This window comes from Arachis hypogaea, chromosome 20, assembly GCF_003086295.3.
Source record: "Arachis hypogaea cultivar Tifrunner chromosome 20, arahy.Tifrunner.gnm2.J5K5, whole genome shotgun sequence".
Classification (NCBI taxonomy): Eukaryota; Viridiplantae; Streptophyta; class Magnoliopsida; order Fabales; family Fabaceae; genus Arachis; species Arachis hypogaea.
Window position 1 is genome coordinate 126,818,538 of NC_092055.1, and position 17,800 is coordinate 126,836,337.

The following is a 17,800-nucleotide window of genomic DNA, read 5'->3' on the forward strand; positions in this document are numbered from 1 at the left end:
TTTGTTCACAATTATGATAGGATATTCTTTAAGATTTATGTATAATTGCAATAAGAATATCATACCTTGGTAAAATTACGAATATGGTTTAAAAGCTTCTCAAAAATTGAAAATGATGCAACTTTATTTTTGGACATGTCCTTATGTAATTTAATTTAAAAAAAAAACTTCTTTTTCTATTCAAATAAAACGAAAATTACTTTTAATATTTAAAATTTCTTCTTAAAAAACCTATACAAATATACTATACATATTTTTATTAAAAAATATATTAAATTTTTTTTTTCAATCAAAATTTTTTTAAACTTTATTTATTTAATTTTTAAACTTTTCTATTATAATATCTAAATATTTAGTTTTTATCAAACAAAATCATGATAAATCTAAATTTTTTTATAAATGTGTAGCATAACTAATAAGTGATAATAGTAACCACATGGTAAAAACAACAATTTTAACTCTATCTTTCTTCTTCATCACCACATTAAATCAGTATCAAGTTCTTCCATCCATCACCACTATTCACTAAAGCAAAAGATCATAACCCAATTAATTCCTTTTCTTTACAGAAACGAAACACAAATCAAAAGAAAAATCAATTTATTTATCTTTGTTTTCCAAATAAAAGAAACATAGAAAGAAAGCGAGATTCAGAAACCGGATCCAAAAAGAAAGTGAGATTGGAAAAGGGAGAAAAACAGAGATCAAGAGGACTAGGTGATGGAGACCTAAATCTGTGTTCCTTTAATTTGATATTCAGATTTCAGTAATTGGAAGAACAAGGAAGGTGGTGACCAGATTAAAGATTAAAAAAAAATGCATTCCTTAGACTAAAGATATAGACTTTTATAGTTAATCTTCCAAGCCCTTCTTCCATGTTTCTTGCCATTGGATGATTTCGTGTTCTTGGTTTCTTGACAGTATCTTCTAAACTCCTTGAAACTAGTAACATTCCTTGACCTATGCCATCTTTGAAGTATTGCAATTTCACATATGCCATCTACTTCCTCTTTCCATTCTAATTTTAATTCATCTTCAGATACAAGTGTTAAATCATGAATGAAGCCAATAAAATTCCCTCTTTCATCAAAAGGTTCACCAAATTGCAAATCGTAATAATAGTCCATTAGCAAAGCACTAGGTCGACCTCTATCATACATTTTCCCGTAGTCCTCCATGGATGCATGCAAATATCTTAAATCCACAATTTTGTCAGCATATTCTAGCGCCAACCAGCTCCCTTCCAAATCAACATTGGAACACCATCCTAAATCTATATATTCAAGATTAGGACAACCACTAAAAATTGCACTCAAGCCATTATTATCCAAATTGTTCATGCATAGTTGTAGATACCTTAAGTTCGGCATATTTTTTGCAATAGCATATGCTTCTTGGTTACCTTCAGAACAACCCATGTTAAGTTTCAATGATTTTAGACGACGACAACGTTGACCTATGACTTCTAAAGTAACACTTGCTTCATACATATCGCACAGATTTATATCAAGTTCTTCTAACAAAGGAAATCCTTTAGCCATCTCAATCAATATTTCTGTATTATCGCACTTGACAAGTTGTAGCCGTCGTAGTTGTTGCAGACTACATCCCCTGCAACGACGAATCAAGAAAATTTAGGGCGACAACAGATAAAATTCATAGATACCCATAAGAAAAATGTTGGAGGAACAGATAAAATTCAAAAAGAAGAAAGGAAATTAAATTTTCAGCTTAGGAAGCAGAAATGTACGTACGTATCAACAAAGAAAATATATTGGAGGCTTAAATCGACCACCTGGCCGCAGCTGCGGCGAATTGCACGGTGAAAACTGTCGTCGAATTTGCGCATGATAATCCATTTCCGTTTGAAGGGGCCGCGGAGCCCTAAGTAGTAGCCGATATGTATAGTCCGCCACGTGTACGGATCGTTGCAAACCCTACGCCAAAGAGTGCACACTTCTTCGACTCCATTGGCGAAGATGTCAAACGCACCTACCTTCGACATGATTTCCGCTGTCAATTCGTAGGGAAGATCCAACCAATTTCTCGCTGGTTTGGGAAACCGGTATATTGGATTTGTAGCGCAACGCATTCTTAGAGAGAGAGAGAGAGAGAGAGAGAGAGAGATCTCAAAGAATTGATGAAGTGAAAATTGGGATCAGGGTTTACTTTCCGTGAAAATGAGGAAGGAGAATGGCACTGTATATAGATACTGACTGCAGCAACTGCTTGCTCCTCAAGCAAGATCTTATATAACATACATCACAATAAATATATGGTGAGTTTTGTGGTGGCATTGTCTTAGGTGGTTAAGAATATCATGTATTTCACTGACAAATAATCTTATAACAAGTGACACGTATGATCATTAATGTATTGTTAATGTTTGTTGATTGAAAAGTATATATTAATAGTGTGGTAAATGACAAACTTTAAATGTAATGGCAAATATAGAAATTTGCTTTCAAGAAAAAAATTATTGTATCATAAGTCATTGGAGTGAATTGTTTTTTGGTGACAAATCATTGGAGTGAATTGAAAAAAACGTGATACTATCGTAAAATTTTATAATTGTCTTCGTATAAAAATGTTTTTTTTTTATTCTTTTTTGATGGATTATATGGTTAGATTTTTTAATATTATAAAAATATTATTTTTATTTAAAATATGGCTAAGTAAATAAGTCAAATTTTTAAACAAAACTTTATGAAAAGATATTTTTGTATCTTTATTTTAGTAGTTGCTTTGAAAAAAATATGTCTCGAATAAAAAATGATGGGATGGCTAATTAGAATAAAAAATGGGCAAATGATCAAATTAGTCTTTGAAAAATCACTCGTTCTTCAAATTGGTTCTTGAAAAATTTTTTCAATCAAATTCGTTTTTTAAAAATTTTAAATTAATCATGTTAGTCTTTCGATCACTTTTTTTTGTTGATGGTGTCAAAATTTACTAATGTAATATGTTAAGTGCACACCAACACACATTTAAGAGTCTTAATTGATTATTAACATAATAATAAGTTTATGAAATTAAATCAAATCAAAACCTAATTAAAGAAAAAATTTGAGACATTGGAATCTCTCAATTTGGAATTGATTTGATCTTATTTTATAAACTAATCATATCAATAGTCAATTAAGACTTTTAGGTGTGTGTTGGGTGCTGCTACTAATATTGGCATATAATTAGAATGATAGTTGGATCACGGATTTTTCATACCAATATCAATTGCAGCACCTATTTTTTTTTATAGTAGTGCTAGAGGCTAGTACATTTGGTAATTTGTAACCATTAATTAATTATCATTAATATTTTTAATAGTGTGAGATCATATCTAATGTTATGGGATTACACACTTTTTTTCTTGTTAGTTAACTATTGACTAGATTTTAATAAAAATGTTGGCCCTCAAACATTTTTTTTTTTCATATATTTTAGCTAAACTTTCCTGTGCTATTTATTATCTGTCTACTACATTAACCATGAATTTTATACAAAATTATTGTTATTATCCCACTCAACCTTTTTCTATTTTCTTCTCTCCTTTCCACCAAAATAGGAATAGATATATCTTATGGAGGATACAAAAGAATATACATATGCAGAGGAAGTAAATAAGGAATTATGATCGAATAACTAGAAAGTGTCCGAACTTGCAATGTGATCTATGAATGCAAATGAAGAAATAGCAGAGGTGGAAAGAGACGAAGAGAACATAGTGATTGAACCAAGGGAAAGGTGCTGATAAGGAAGAAAAGCATAGCTGAAACTAAGTCTAATTTTTATCTGTTTTGTTCTTATTTTAGTGACAGTTTGCACTGCATGCTTCAGATTTTACTAAGCTCTTGGTTGGTTCGATCACCTCCACTCAGTGCTAACACAGGATCGGTTGGATAAAGACTCTGTTTCATTTTGTAAATATTAGGTTAATGTACTAGACTAAAAATAAACATATATAATTAGGACTAAAACGTGAAGAATAAATACCATTAGTTTATGGTTGTCAGATCTCCAATGTTATGATCTAACAATTATTCTGATGGTGCACCAATATTAGTTCAAAACAATGAAATATCAGTGAATGTTTCACCCTTTTTATGATGGATTTTGTTTTTCTTATTTATGTAACGAACTCTTGAACGTGGATGTATTTGTGAGTATAATGAGCTGACTTATGTGGAGTGGACGATGGACTCGATCACTTGGGCTTCAAGTCTTATATGATCATTATTTGTTGAATCAAAACTTATTTGCAATCTTCACTTTGTCGTTTAACCGAAAGTTAATCAGTGGAAAATGACAAATTCTTTAGAGAATAATATTAGAGCTTGCAATGGCACTTCCAATCAACCGATAACAAACTACGAACTCAATTGCAAACTCCATCAATAAGAAAATAATCCACTCTCAAGTTACAACCCGAAACAATAAGATAAAATACGCAGTACATCCAAGTAGACAAGACAAAGAAAAGTCAAGTTAATTGAACAAAAGCTCAAGTAGTCAAGTATACATTACTAACTCAAGTATTACATGCCTCGGAACATTTTCAATAATCGCACTGCAGGTGTAAAGTATCCTCAAATTCCTTCTAATTCAAAACATGGTCTTATTTTGTCTCACCAAACCTGAGAAGTACCTCCGTAGAAGGGCTTAAAAGAGTGCCTCTAAAACTAGTCAAAACAGGTAGAACAGTTATATATTTCTTATGCTTTTCTTTTGAGAAATAAAGGGTACTAGAAGAATTTGAATGGGGTTAGCATTTAGCAGGATCCAGGGTGAATTAGTTTAGTCCATAATTCAGCATCATCTTTCAGTAACCTCTGGTCATATCAGCTATCCAAAGCAATGGGTTCTGGAAGAGGATGAAGCTGAAGGGTTGGAATAGGTACATGAGGAGGGTGTTGAAGTTGTGATGTTGCTCCAACCAACTTTTTGTCCTTTGGTAGTGCCTTCCCCATTCCAAGTACTTTCCTTACTTCATTAGCTAGCTCTATTACATAGTCATCTTCGTGGGCTGCAAAATCAAACATCGCAACTCATTAACATGCTTTATGGTTTCATGTGTAGAAATGATAAAGGTGGATGCTCTAGATGACTTACCAATATCGTACATGGCCTTCTCCAAAAGGAAAAGATAATCCCTGTTGTTTCCGCAAGGACCATAGGCAGTTGCTATTTGCCTGAAATAAATAAGCAGATCTTGGTAAGCCCAGAGATAGAACATGGCTTCCACATTAAAAAATGGATTTACTTTCTATGAACTGATAATATAAAGTAAATTTATTCAACTAACAATAAAAATTCAAGTGTCAAATCATATTTAATAACTTCCCACCATAACTTCTATATTCCTTAATATGTGTAATGGCAGACAGCATTAGATTGTGAATGCATAGAAATGATTGTGTTAAAAAATAGAAGGAAAATCTACAAAGAAGATTTACCTAGCCATGTCTTCAAGAGGGGCAGGTCCCAGGTAGTATTTGTTGTTAATTTTATCCGGCGTAGATGTAAATCTGAACAAATTGATGAAAGTTCCATTAGCATAGTTGAGAAATAAAACCTAAATTACATAAACAAGTAATTGCATTGCTTGATCAATCAGCTAAAGAAAATTACAAAGTGGAAAACAATATCTGACAACTCACACTATCACTCCCGTTAAAGCAGGTTGAAGTGTCTCTCCTTCCTAAAGAATCAGAAAGACAACAAATTAGAAATAATAATAAGAACAATTAACAGTTAAATAAATAGAAAGCAATTACAAAAAACTCCTTAAAATTTGCAGGTAACTCACCTTGTAGAAGTTTACGAGAGTCTTTTGATCATATTCACATTCTCGCCTTTCCAAATACTACAAGACCCAAAAATTAGAAGAAAGTATTACCAAAACAAATAAGAGTGAAAATGTGAAGCTAATACCTAAATGGGGATGCAAGGATTGCTAGTACAAACATCCATTAGTTCTAAAAAAGTGTTCAGTTCTTAAGCAGTGCCTGGCATTTTAGTATAACACAAATGGCAAAAGAATCCTTAAATAATTACATACCAAAAAAAACCCTTAAATGCATGGAAGATACCATCATTATAAATTGACACTAAATTAATATAAAGGAAACAGTTTCAAGATTCAAAATCATTACTATATAATTAAGCATTGCTGAATACAGTTAAATATGGAAATAGTTTCAGGTTATGGAAAATTCACCTGCATAGCAAGTTTTTCCTTCTCAGCGCCACCTTTGACACAATAAGCAGCACCCCACTGAAACAAAATTGGAAAGAAGTAAATACATATAAGAAAAAACCAACATAATCATCCACTGCTTAAGGCAATAGACTACTGAAGCAAACCTATAGCTACAACATTCAATAGGAAAAAAATGTGCCCTTACGCAAATTGCTCCTTCTTTCTCCTCTAACGTGCAAGTTCTTGCAGGGCTTTCAGGTGTACCCCGGTGATCAATGCATGCTGCCAAATATGAAATGCCAGTTTATGCAACTGGGAAAGATATGCAGAAATATAAATACCAATGTATGAGGAAGAATGTTTATGTTACCTAAATCAAATACACGTCTGTAATCCTTAATGTAGCCGATAATTTTCTCATCGAATTCGAATCCTGGGTTCCACACAAGTGAACCGTAGCCAAAAACCCAGAAAACCATGGCTGAATTTTCTGGGAAAAAGAAAAGCGAAAAACAAACTTAATATGGGTGAATGGTTTTCACCAAATAGAAACAGCAACAAATAGTTCCACATAACTACTTGTAAAAAAATAAATAAATAAATAAATCTTTACTTTTAAAACAGAGACTACACTACACGAAGTCCAGAAATAAAATAACTAACAAAAAAGCCAAACACTACTAACCAAAAAAAAAAAAAAAAATCAAACGTAGCAGTAGCAGCACTTGAATACAGCTAGAAGCGCCACAAAACCATAAGAAACCCAAAACATTTGTTAAGATTCAATACACTGATAAGATTATCATCACAAAATGGAAAGAATGTCTCAACAATTAAGCTTTGAAAATCCAAATTAAGAAAGTCGACGGTGTCCCGAAATGAAATCCATAATCACGGATTAGCTAAGTCTTTCAAGTATAAACCCCTTTGCGATCTACCAATACGAAAATTTAAGATTCAAATTTGTAGCTCAAACAACAACAATCACCAGCATTGAGTAAAATTAACCAACAATATAATAATAGGGAGAAGAAATGGTTACGAATTCATACAATTGAGATGAAGATGAGTGAGAAAGAATGGATTAAGCGGTGGCGATTGGATGAAGAGAAACGACGAGAGGAATGAGAGAAACGATTAGGGCTTAGCTTTGGGAATTAGGGTTTTCGAAAATTTCCTGTGTTTTCTCTCTCTAAATCCCTTCTTTCTCTCTCCCCCTCTCTTCTCTTCGCTTCTCCTCTTCTTGCAGCTGAGGTGGTCAAATCTCCTAATGCTTCGTATTTATGCTGAGGGAAGCACGCTTGTCACGTGACCCACGTGCATATGAATGTGCCCAAGCTGGGAACGCACCATTATTATATTATTATTGTCATATTGTAAACCGATTTAAAAAAGGAAAAACAAAGTGTCATTTTTCCTTATTACCAAAAAAACTGTCTCTTTCTGCATATAAATTATCAGTATTTTAAATTCGAAAATATATTAAAATGAGAAATACTTCTTTGAGTATATTGTTTTTATTGGAATCCCAGTTAACTAGATAGGAAATTATGCATGTATATTAATTTATTAGTTACATATTAAGAAATAATAAAAGCATTTGATGTTATTATCTACTCCTAATTAGTACTATCAGTATTTAATTATTGATTATAGAGAATTTTCTTAAGAATTTTGTATTGGATAAATTAATTTATGATAAAGTGAAAGAATAATTAGAAAAAAAACTAATTATTAAAAAACTAATTATCAATTTATCTAGTTTTGTTAAACATTATTGTTTTGACAACAAATTATTAAAAATAATTATAAATATCGCTCTTAATTGTTAGTTATATTGATGGATTTTTTTTTTCTTTTTTCGGACAGTCAAAAGTCGGCTAAAATTTTTATATATGGATAATTTTAATGTGAAATACAAAAATATTTGATGATTTTGGTGTTCTACAGGGTTGTGGTAGTAGCACAAAACGTTACTAACGTTTTGTAATAAAAAATTTTTTTTAATCATCAAAGAACAAAACGTCACTGACGTTTTGTAATAAAAAAAATATTATTTTAATTATTAAAACACAAAACGTCGCTGACGTTTTGTTAGAAAAATATTATTTTAATTGAAGAAACACAAAACGTCATTGACGTTTTGTAAATGGCCATAGTTGTGTTCAACACACAATTTGGTTCATGATAAAGGATTTCACCTCTAGTAATACAATATTAAAAAGAAAAAGTTCTCAAAAGTCAAAACTGAATGGCATAGGTGGTGAAATAAGAAAGTGTGGAAAGTGTGTTGAAGAGAGGTAGGTTCATCGAACCTGGACAAGATTGGCATTTATTTGCGTGCAACTGCATTCTAAATCAAGTTGCTTGATGCGTGGATATTGATTTGAATAAAGTCTGAGTCAGTGTGTAAAAAAATGAAAGGAAGAGGGCGAGGGAGTGAGATAGGTTCATTGAACCTGGACATGTTATCATATGAACACGCAAATATATATGGTTGGCAGGTAAAGAGGTTAGGTTCCATAGAATTAATAGGGTTCCAGCTAGCCGTGTCCACAACGTTGGAAACTTTTTCCGCGTAGAAAATTCATGGTTTCAACTGGGTCTAAAAGTGAGTCGAACTGAGCTTCTGTGGCTCGATTTACGACTCAATTCATAGTTAACAATTTAGTCTATTTTTTAAGTTTAAATTTAGTTCACTAAAAATTTACAAGTTGATTTAAATAATAAAAGCATAATTTATAATTTTATATCAACAAATTATAATTTTATATATTTTAAAAAATATTAAAAAATTAATTTTATATATTATCTATCTATCAATTATAATTTTTTTATTTATGTTTTACACTAAAATCATATAAAAATAAATATAAAATTTTAAATAATTAAAAATATTAATATATGTGTACTAATAATTTAATATATATGTCAACGAAGTATAGCTCAAATGACATAGTCTCTCTATTCCCATCTAGAAGTCTTGAGTTTGAGTCTCACTCTTAACTTTAGGGAAAAAAAAAATATATAATCGATTCAGCTCACGAGCTAATGAGTTGAGTTTATCTAAGTTCAAGCTCGATTCATTTAATTTATGAGCTCAATTTCAAGTTCAAGTTCGGCCCACGCCAGCTCACGAGTTCAGCTTATTGAGCTATTAATAAATCGAGTTTAAATTGGCTCATGAGCTGGCTTGATTCACTTTCAACCCTAGTTTCAATTAGACAATGAATACGTAATTAAATTTGTACTTTTGTTATTAATTGATTATTAATTAAAAATATTAGCTCCCAAATTTTTCCTTTAATTTTGTGTTTAAAATTTAGAATGCTAATATGAAAATTTAATAACGTTCGTAAATAAAATATACATCTAGCATATGTTTTAGCATTGGATTAAGTAATTTGGTAAGTATGAATATAAACACATGGTATTAATTAAGAAATAAGAAATGTCAAATGTGTGAGTGTGTTGTTTATTTTTTATTTTTTCTAATTTGTGGGTAGATGTGTGGTAAACTAACATACGTTTCGTCATGTTTAAATTATGTGAGTTATTCACGCATAGGAATTAGGAAGCAACGGGAAAGAAAGATTGTAGGTAAGAAAGACAAATGCGATCATAAAAAACATCATGATATATTAGTAACATCCAGTTGGTTTAGTAAGTATAACGTCTCCCTGAATCTTGTCTTTGTCTGTCCTCTCAATCAGGTTTAAGTTTTAGAGTAGTAGTAGTAGTAAGATTTTGCTAACATACGTCTTAAGAAAATATATATAATAAGATTATTATTAAGAAAAAAATTTTAATATTTTTTTAATAAGTGTAAAATAAATATTTTAAAATTTAAGTTTTTATATTTTTAATAATAATTTTTTATTTATAACTTTAATATATGTCTATATTTGTTGAAGGTGCGGAAGGGGAGTGTGAGAATAGAGCAAACTTAGAAACAGGGAGAAGAAAATGAGAGTACTTGTTCTCTCAGTGTACTCAATGATGAATCACACGTTTTCACTGTTACAACAATTAGATATATATATTGGTCATCTAACCAACTGAGTTAGAATAATTAGGGGCTAACTATAATTTCTAAACTAATTTGTTGTTTCTATTATAGGCTACTTGTCTAACTAATTTGTTGTTACAACTAGTAAATCAATTAACTACTAATTGCTAAGCTAGTATATCAAGTAACACCCTCCCTCAAGTTAGGAGTGTGTAAGTTGACCAGTCCTAACTTGCCAAAGAGTGTAGAGAACATGGACGGAGGTAGTGGTTTAGTCAGGATGTCCGCAACCTGTTCAGTGGTGGAGATGGGAAGAAGATGAATAAGACCTTCTTGGAACTTGTCGCGTACAATGTGGCAATCGGCCTCTATGTGCTTCGTGCGCTCATGGAACACCGGGTTAGAGGCGATGTGAATTGCAGATTGGCTATCGCAGTAGGTGCTGATGGGCTTGGTGAGAGGCATTCCCAAGTCCTTCAAAATGAAACTGAGCCAAATAGCCTCCTTAGTAGCAGCGGCGAGCGCTCGATATTCAGCTTCGGCTGAACTGCAAGCAACTGTCACTTGCTTTTTGCTCTTCCATGAAACTAGGGCAGTGCCGATATAGAAGCAGTAGGCTGTCACAGATCTTCTTGAATCAGGACATGCCGCCCAGTCGGAATCAGCAAATCCAGTGGCACACAGATCAGAGGTGGCCGAGAACATTATGCCAGTGGCAGGGGAAGCTTTGATGTATCTGAGAATTCGATGGACAGCACTGAGGTGAGAAGTAGTGGGGTGGTCAAGGTATTGACTCAACTTTCCAATGGCAAAGCTAATGTCAGGTCGGGTGTTGGTCAAATAAAGCAATTTGCCAACTAACTTTCGATATTCTGTAGAATCTGAGAGGGGAACGCCTTCAGTTTTGCTGAGTTTGGTACTGTAGTCCATAGGGGTAGAAGCAGGTTTGCAGTTCTCAAAGCCAGCATCCTTCAAGATGTCCATAGCATACTTTCTTTGATTAAGAAGAATGCCCTCTTTCGATCGCGCAACCTCCATCCCAATAAAGAATTTCAAATCTCCAATGTCTTTGATTTTGAACCTATCATCCAAGACTGTTTTGACAGCATTAATTTCTCCCAAATTATTTCCAGCCAATATCAAATCGTCAACGTACACCAACAATGCGGTGAATCCAGATTCAGTTTGCTTAGTAAACAAACTATAATCAGCCTTTGACTGAACAAAACCCAACTCAACCAGAACAGATTTCAGTTTTGTATTCCACTGTCGACTCGCTTGTTTTAGACCATAAAGCGACTTTTCAAGCTTGCACACTTGACCAGCTTTGACGTCCAACCCTTGAGGTGGTTTCATGTACACCTCCTCATCCAAATCGCCGTGCAAGAATGCGGTGTTGACATCAATTTGCTTGAGGAACCATCCCTTTGCCGCAGCCACAGCCAAGACAACTCTCAAGCTGCCCAACTTCATCACAGGGCTAAATGTGTCCCGATAATCAATCCCAGGGACTTGGGTGAATCCCTTCGCCACTAATCGTGCTTTGTAGCGTTCAATGCTGCCATCAGGGTTGTATTTCACTTTGAAAACCCACTTGTTGCCAATTGCCTTCTTGCCGGGTGGAAGTGAAGTGAGCTTCCAAGTTTGACTTTGCTCAAGAGCTTGGAGTTCATTCTTAATAGCATCAACCCAACAAGATTGAGTAATTGCTTCACTGTAGTGCTTGGGTTCAATGTTAGAAGATATGGCTAGAGAATATGCAGTATGTGATGCAGAAAATTTTTCATATGACAAATAATTCGATAAAGGGTACCTTTCAGATTTTCGGAGTGGAAGCCGAGAAGTGGTAGCATTTAGACAATGATAGTCTTGCAAATGTGATGGTGCTCTGCGAATTCTTGTTGATTTTCTTAACAGGGGCAGTGGTGATGCATGTTGAGGTGCAAGTGTGTGATTTTGTGGCATATTTGTTTGACTAGGTTGTGGAGATTGAATTGGTGGTGTATGTGCTGAATTGAAATTTTGTGGGGCATTATTATTATTATTGAGAGTCTCAGTGTGTGAGTTGGATGCAGGTGATGCTTGATGATTAGTGTGTGTTGTGTGAGGTTGAAGAATGATGTCATATGCAAAGGGGTCAGTTTTAAACTGAATAGAAGATGCAGTATGTGTGCTTTGGTCAGGGTGTGTGCTTAAGTATGGAAAATGATCTTCATAGAAGGACACATCTCTTGAAGTAAAGATCTCTCTAGTCTTTAGATCAATTAAGAGATATCCCTTGGTACCCTCCTTGAAACCCAAAAAGGCACACCTTCTGGATCTTGGATCCAGTTTCTTTCGATTTGCTTGGAGTGTACTGGCATATGCCAGACACCCAAAAACCCTTAAATGAGATATGTCAGGTAAAGAGTTATGCAAAGCTTGATAAGGTGATAAATTGTTAAGAAAATTTGATGGTAGTCTATTCATGATGTGAACTGAATATGAAACTGTATATTGCCAAAAACACTTAGGTACATTTGAGTGGAAGAAAATTGCTCTAGTTATTTCAAGAATGTGTTGATGTTTCCGTTCAACAATACCATTTTGTTGAGGAGTTTCAACACATGATCTTTGGTGTAATATACCAGTTTCATTGAAGAAAGAGTGCATCAAAAATTCAGTTCCATTATCGGACCTTATAGATCTAATTTTGCTGTCGTACTGTGTTTTAACAAAATTTACAAAGAATTTAATGAGATCAGCAACTTCAGTTTTGTTTTTCATGAAAAATACCCAAGTGAACCTTGTTTTATCGTCTACTATGGTTAAGAAATATCTATGTCCTCCCGTAGAGGGAATGGCCAGCGGGCCCCAAACATCCACATGAATTAAATCAAAGGAAGTTAATGAAACTGTGCTGCTATTATTGAATGATAATCTCTTTTGCCTTGCTAGGTGACATGAGTCACAAGGCTGTACATCACTATCACAATGAATGAATTTGAAAATTTTCTTCATTTCTTTCATTCTATGGAATGGTGCATGGCCTAACCTAAAATGCCATAACTTTGTGTTTGAAATATTCAGTATGGGCATATCTACATGAGTTTTATTTGATACCTGTACAATTTCTGATCGCGCAGCATCACAGTTCAAGGTATAAAGGCCACCACACACTCTAGCTGCTCCAATCGTCTTCTTCGAGAGTAAATCCTGTATCTCACAATCGTCATAAGTAAAACTCATTTTACAATGCAAATGTTTTGTGGCTTTTGATACTGATATCAATTTGAAATTGAAAGATGGGACGTATAATGCATTTGTGAGGTACAGTTTATTTGAAAATTTGATAGTTCCAGCCATATTGCTAATGGTTTGTGCACCATTAGGCAACCGAATGATTATAGGAGCTATCTTGAAATGAGTTTGAAAATCTTCTAGGCAATAGGATACATGAACAGTAGCTCCTGTATCTATTATCCAAGAACCATGTTTTGATGCAGAAATGTTTAAAGCCAACACGCTTGACTTAAAATGCATGATATGCACCAAGTTACCTTGATGAGGTACTTGTTCCAGGGTTGTGATTTGGTTAGCACTGTGGATCTGCTTTGCCTCTCCCCTGTTGAGTAAAGCTAGTAGGGCTGATTTCTGCTCTGGAGTAAAGTCAACATTGGAAGTTCCATTTTCTTCCACACAGCCAGAATCATCAATGCCATCGCCATTTATTTCAGCACTGAAATTCACTGCTCCCAAACCTCCGTTTGAGTTCAGATTTCTCTGTCTAAGATGGGGGGAAAGCCATGTTTCTTGTAACATACATCTACTGTGTGGCCTCCTTTACCACAATATGAACACTGCATTCTACCTCTTCCCGTTTGTCCTCTCCCAGAGCCTTGGAATCTACCTCCTCTACCTTTTCCTCTCCCTCTGCCTTGTGAGGTCTCAGCAGTGTTGAAGGAATTGGTAGAGTGTAATAAGATCTTGGGGTCTATGGTATCATCCATGGTCTGGTTTTGCCTTTCTTGTCTAGTCATCATAGAAAACACAGCCTTTAAATCTGGCAGTGGCTCCATCAGCATGACCTGAGCTCTAACATTCGCAAACTGTTCATTAAGTCCTCTTAGGAATCTAGTTACATGATCTTCCATTCTATATTTTCGCATTTCTCCTAATCCACAAGTACACACAGATTCACAATTGCAGGGTGGAATTGGCCTGAAATCATCAAATTCTTCCCACAGTGACTTCAGTTTTGTGAAGTATTGTGTCACGCTCATTTCTCCTTGTCTTGTTCCGTATAGCTCCTCCTGCAGTTCTGCAATTCTAAATCTATCACCCTCATGGTACCTGTGTTTCAGGTCCTCCCATAGCTCATATGCAACCTTGTTCCACATCACGCTTCGGGTGATTTCAGGGTTCAACGAGATTTTAATCCAGGCTAAGACATATGTATTACATCTATCCCACAGTTCAAACAATGGATCATTCTTATCAGGTTTCTTTAAACTTCCATCAACAAATTTCAGCTTATTTTTCGATTTTAGGGCTAACAACATCGCATTGCTCCAACTACTGTAATTCTTGCCATCAAGAATGGTAGGGATGAGGGGAATACCAGTATTTTCAGAAGGATGAAGGTAGAAGTGGCTCGATGAATCTTGGCTAGGGTTGCTGCCATTCCTGTTCAGGTGAGCCTGAATCGATGAGATCTGGTTCAAGAACGCCGCGATACCTTGAGGATCGAGACCTTGGAAGGAATTGCTTTGGTTCATTCGGAATTGCTCTGAATTTTGAGTTGGATCCATCACTAGGTTTCAGATCGTGCACTTAATGTGTGCTTTGATTTGAATCCTGAGCTTCTCTTTCCTCAATCGCTGTTCCTTCTATTCTCACCCCTTTGGGTTCCACGCTCACCGCACCATGTTGAAGGTGCGGAAGGGGAGTGTGAGAATAGAGCAAACTTAGAAACAGGGAGAAGAAAATGAGAGTACTTGTTCTCTCAGTGTACTCAATGATGAATCACACGTTTTCACTGTTACAACAATTAGATATATATATTGGTCATCTAACCAACTGAGTTAGAATAATTAGGGGCTAACTATAATTTCTAAACTAATTTGTTGTTTCTATTATAGGCTACTTGTCTAACTAATTTGTTGTTACAACTAGTAAATCAATTAACTACTAATTGCTAAGCTAGTATATCAAGTAACAATATTAAAAGAAAAATTTTAAAATTCTCTATTAATAGCAATTTAACAAATTTATCATATATTCTTAGGATGCATATTAGTTAAACTCTTACGTTATTAGTTTTGGATGGAGCTTTAAAATCCTTTTTGCAAGAATTCAAAAGAAGTCTCTGTTTTCCTTTATTTTTTTTTCCTTTAGACACAAGAATAAAAAACAATTCTACACGTTCTTTTAAGAATTTAATTTTGATGCACTGTCAATGTAAAGCAATTTTACATGTGTATTTAATTACGTAACACCACATCATCAAAAGTAACTACTATTTTTATTAACAGCGTGAATGGTCATCCAAAAGGACGAATGTGATTATACGGCTGTATAAACTATTTTATACTATCAGTGTATCAAAATTAAATTATTCTTTTAATCTTACAAATACAAAATAATGACCCATCATCTTTTGATTCTCTGACTCCAACTTCAAATTTTTGCATACTGGTTTTTGGATGAAAGCTGGATCCATCTCTCCCATTATAATTAATTATTCTAATTCCTTTAATTTTATTCTTTTTCTTTATCAAATAAATTACTAGTATGCAATGTGCTGATGAATGAAAATGTGTAAAGTTGTTCTTTTAATTTGTTATTGTCTAAAGAAGAAAGAAAAGGAAAAAGAACAAAGGAAAAATAGGGGCTAAGAAACTGATTCTAAATGTCTGCGGAAAAAAACTTTCAAGCTTCTTTCAAGGTTAATTAAAAAAAAAATTAATGCAGGGACTTAATTAAAAAAAATATAAGAATCTAATCAAAAATTTTGTAAAATTATAAAGATCAATAAAATAATTAAATCTAGAGTTTAAGAAAATGGAAAGAAATATGAAACCAAATAATGTGTGAGTAAATTAAGAATAAAAAGAAATTATGATAAAGAGAGAAAAATAGTTAATGAGATATCAACAAATTTGACAAGTATTGAAATTATGTTATTGAGAGGATAATTAGGCTTAGTAATGGTGTCTCTCAATCATTTTTCTTAAGCACAAATGTTTAACTATTTATTTATTAAAAGTCAACGATTAACTCTTTTGTTTATTAAAGGTAGGTAGTAAATTTTATTCCTTAAAAATCAAAGAATACATCTGTTCGCAAGTCAGGACACACAAAATTGAAATGGGGTTCTCCCAACTGACGAAATGACAATAGCCAATATAAAGGCAAGTTTTTTAACAATAAAATACATGAGAATGGGAAAGTGGGCTTTCTTCAAAGTCTTCGAACCTTTTGAACTTCTTGAACCATCTTCTCTGACGCCTCTAGTATATCAATCCATGGCTTCTTCACCTTATCAAAAATCCAAGCATTTTTAGCTCTCCAAATATTCCAACATTGAACTGCCAACAAGAGGATTTGCTTATCTCCATGTTGTTGTCCTCGAAATCTTGTCTTCTGCTCTAACCACCAATCATGGAAATTATTGAGTTGATGCATTTGGCTAACCATGGACGAGGAAGAATTACTCCATACTTCCTTCGATTCTGGGAAAGAAACAAGGCAATGTAATACAGATTCTATGTCTCCGTGGCATCTCAAGCAAATGGGTTCTGTTGCTAGAAATCTTTGGTGTAGTTGCTGCATCACCGGGAGGTGGCCATGGAGTGCTTTCCATAGGAAAATTGCAATATTGCTAGGCACCTGAAGCTTCCATAAATGCACCCAAAGTTCTCTTTGGCGTGTCAGATTTGGATTCATCTCAACTGGTTCATGAAAAAATTGGTACGCTATTCTATAGCGAGATGCTACACCATAGTTCTTTGATTTATTCCATATCCATTGAATTTGACCTACACCCTATCTTGGCTTAATTGTCAAAATTCTGCTGCTTATAGAACTTGGAGACATTTGTTCAATAAGAACCTCATTCCATCGCCTTTGGTATATCAATAGGTCTTTTACTCTATTGATTTGGTGATTTTGCTCATGGAGGCTCTCTGTCAAATTAATGCTAAAAGGATAAGGGGGTGGGAGCCAAAGATCCTGAAAAATCTAGATGTTGTAGCCATCACCGACACTCCAAAGAAGGCCTTTCTCCATAATTCTTCGTCCCTCCAACACGCTTGTCCATTCTCAGGATGATAATATTCCGACTTCTGATTGCATTACATTACTATATTTGAAATACTTTCTTTTGAGAATTCTAGTTAACATTGAGTTAGAATGTTTGCGAATTTTTTAAAATTGCTGTCCTAACAATACTGGATTATGTGCTCTTAAATCTTTAAACCCTAAGCTATCTTCTTTAATTTCTTTAGCCTCGTTATTCCAATTAATTTATACCATTCTCTTTTCATTGTCTTTTTGACTTCACTAGAATTGAGATAATATACTGTGAATTTTTGATAGCAAATTATCTGAAAGTT

At 33.9% G+C, this 17,800-nt stretch overlaps 3 protein-coding genes across 3 annotated transcripts; all 3 read right to left on the reverse strand.

Moving 5' to 3' along the window:
• Positions 1-543: 543 nt before the first annotated feature.
• LOC112782379 (putative F-box/LRR-repeat protein 9) lies at positions 544-2,225 on the reverse strand. Its single transcript, XM_025824736.3, has 2 exons — positions 1,755-2,225; positions 544-1,611 (listed from the first exon to the last, which is right to left on the reverse strand). The coding sequence occupies exons 1-2, from the start codon at positions 2,090-2,092 to the stop codon at positions 831-833; spliced, it is 1,119 nt and encodes a 372-aa protein (XP_025680521.1). The 5' UTR covers positions 2,093-2,225; the 3' UTR covers positions 544-830.
• A 2,233-nt stretch (positions 2,226-4,458) lies between these two features.
• On the reverse strand, positions 4,459-7,495 carry LOC112783003 (gamma-glutamylcyclotransferase 2-1). The gene is made up of 9 exons (XM_025825721.2): positions 7,249-7,495; positions 6,567-6,686; positions 6,402-6,478; positions 6,215-6,271; positions 5,804-5,860; positions 5,655-5,695; positions 5,451-5,522; positions 5,107-5,186; positions 4,459-5,020 (listed from the first exon to the last, which is right to left on the reverse strand). Exons 2-9 carry the CDS (start codon positions 6,673-6,675, stop codon positions 4,836-4,838), a joined length of 678 nt encoding a protein of 225 aa, XP_025681506.1. The 5' UTR covers positions 6,676-6,686; positions 7,249-7,495; the 3' UTR covers positions 4,459-4,835.
• A 2,660-nt stretch (positions 7,496-10,155) lies between these two features.
• LOC112786321 (retrovirus-related Pol polyprotein from transposon RE1) lies at positions 10,156-14,995 on the reverse strand. Its single transcript, XM_072231244.1, has 4 exons — positions 14,056-14,995; positions 13,745-13,809; positions 12,019-13,400; positions 10,156-11,919 (listed from the first exon to the last, which is right to left on the reverse strand). The coding sequence occupies exons 1-4, from the start codon at positions 14,993-14,995 to the stop codon at positions 10,386-10,388; spliced, it is 3,921 nt and encodes a 1,306-aa protein (XP_072087345.1). The 3' UTR covers positions 10,156-10,385.
• Between the last annotated feature and the right edge of the window lie 2,805 nt (positions 14,996-17,800).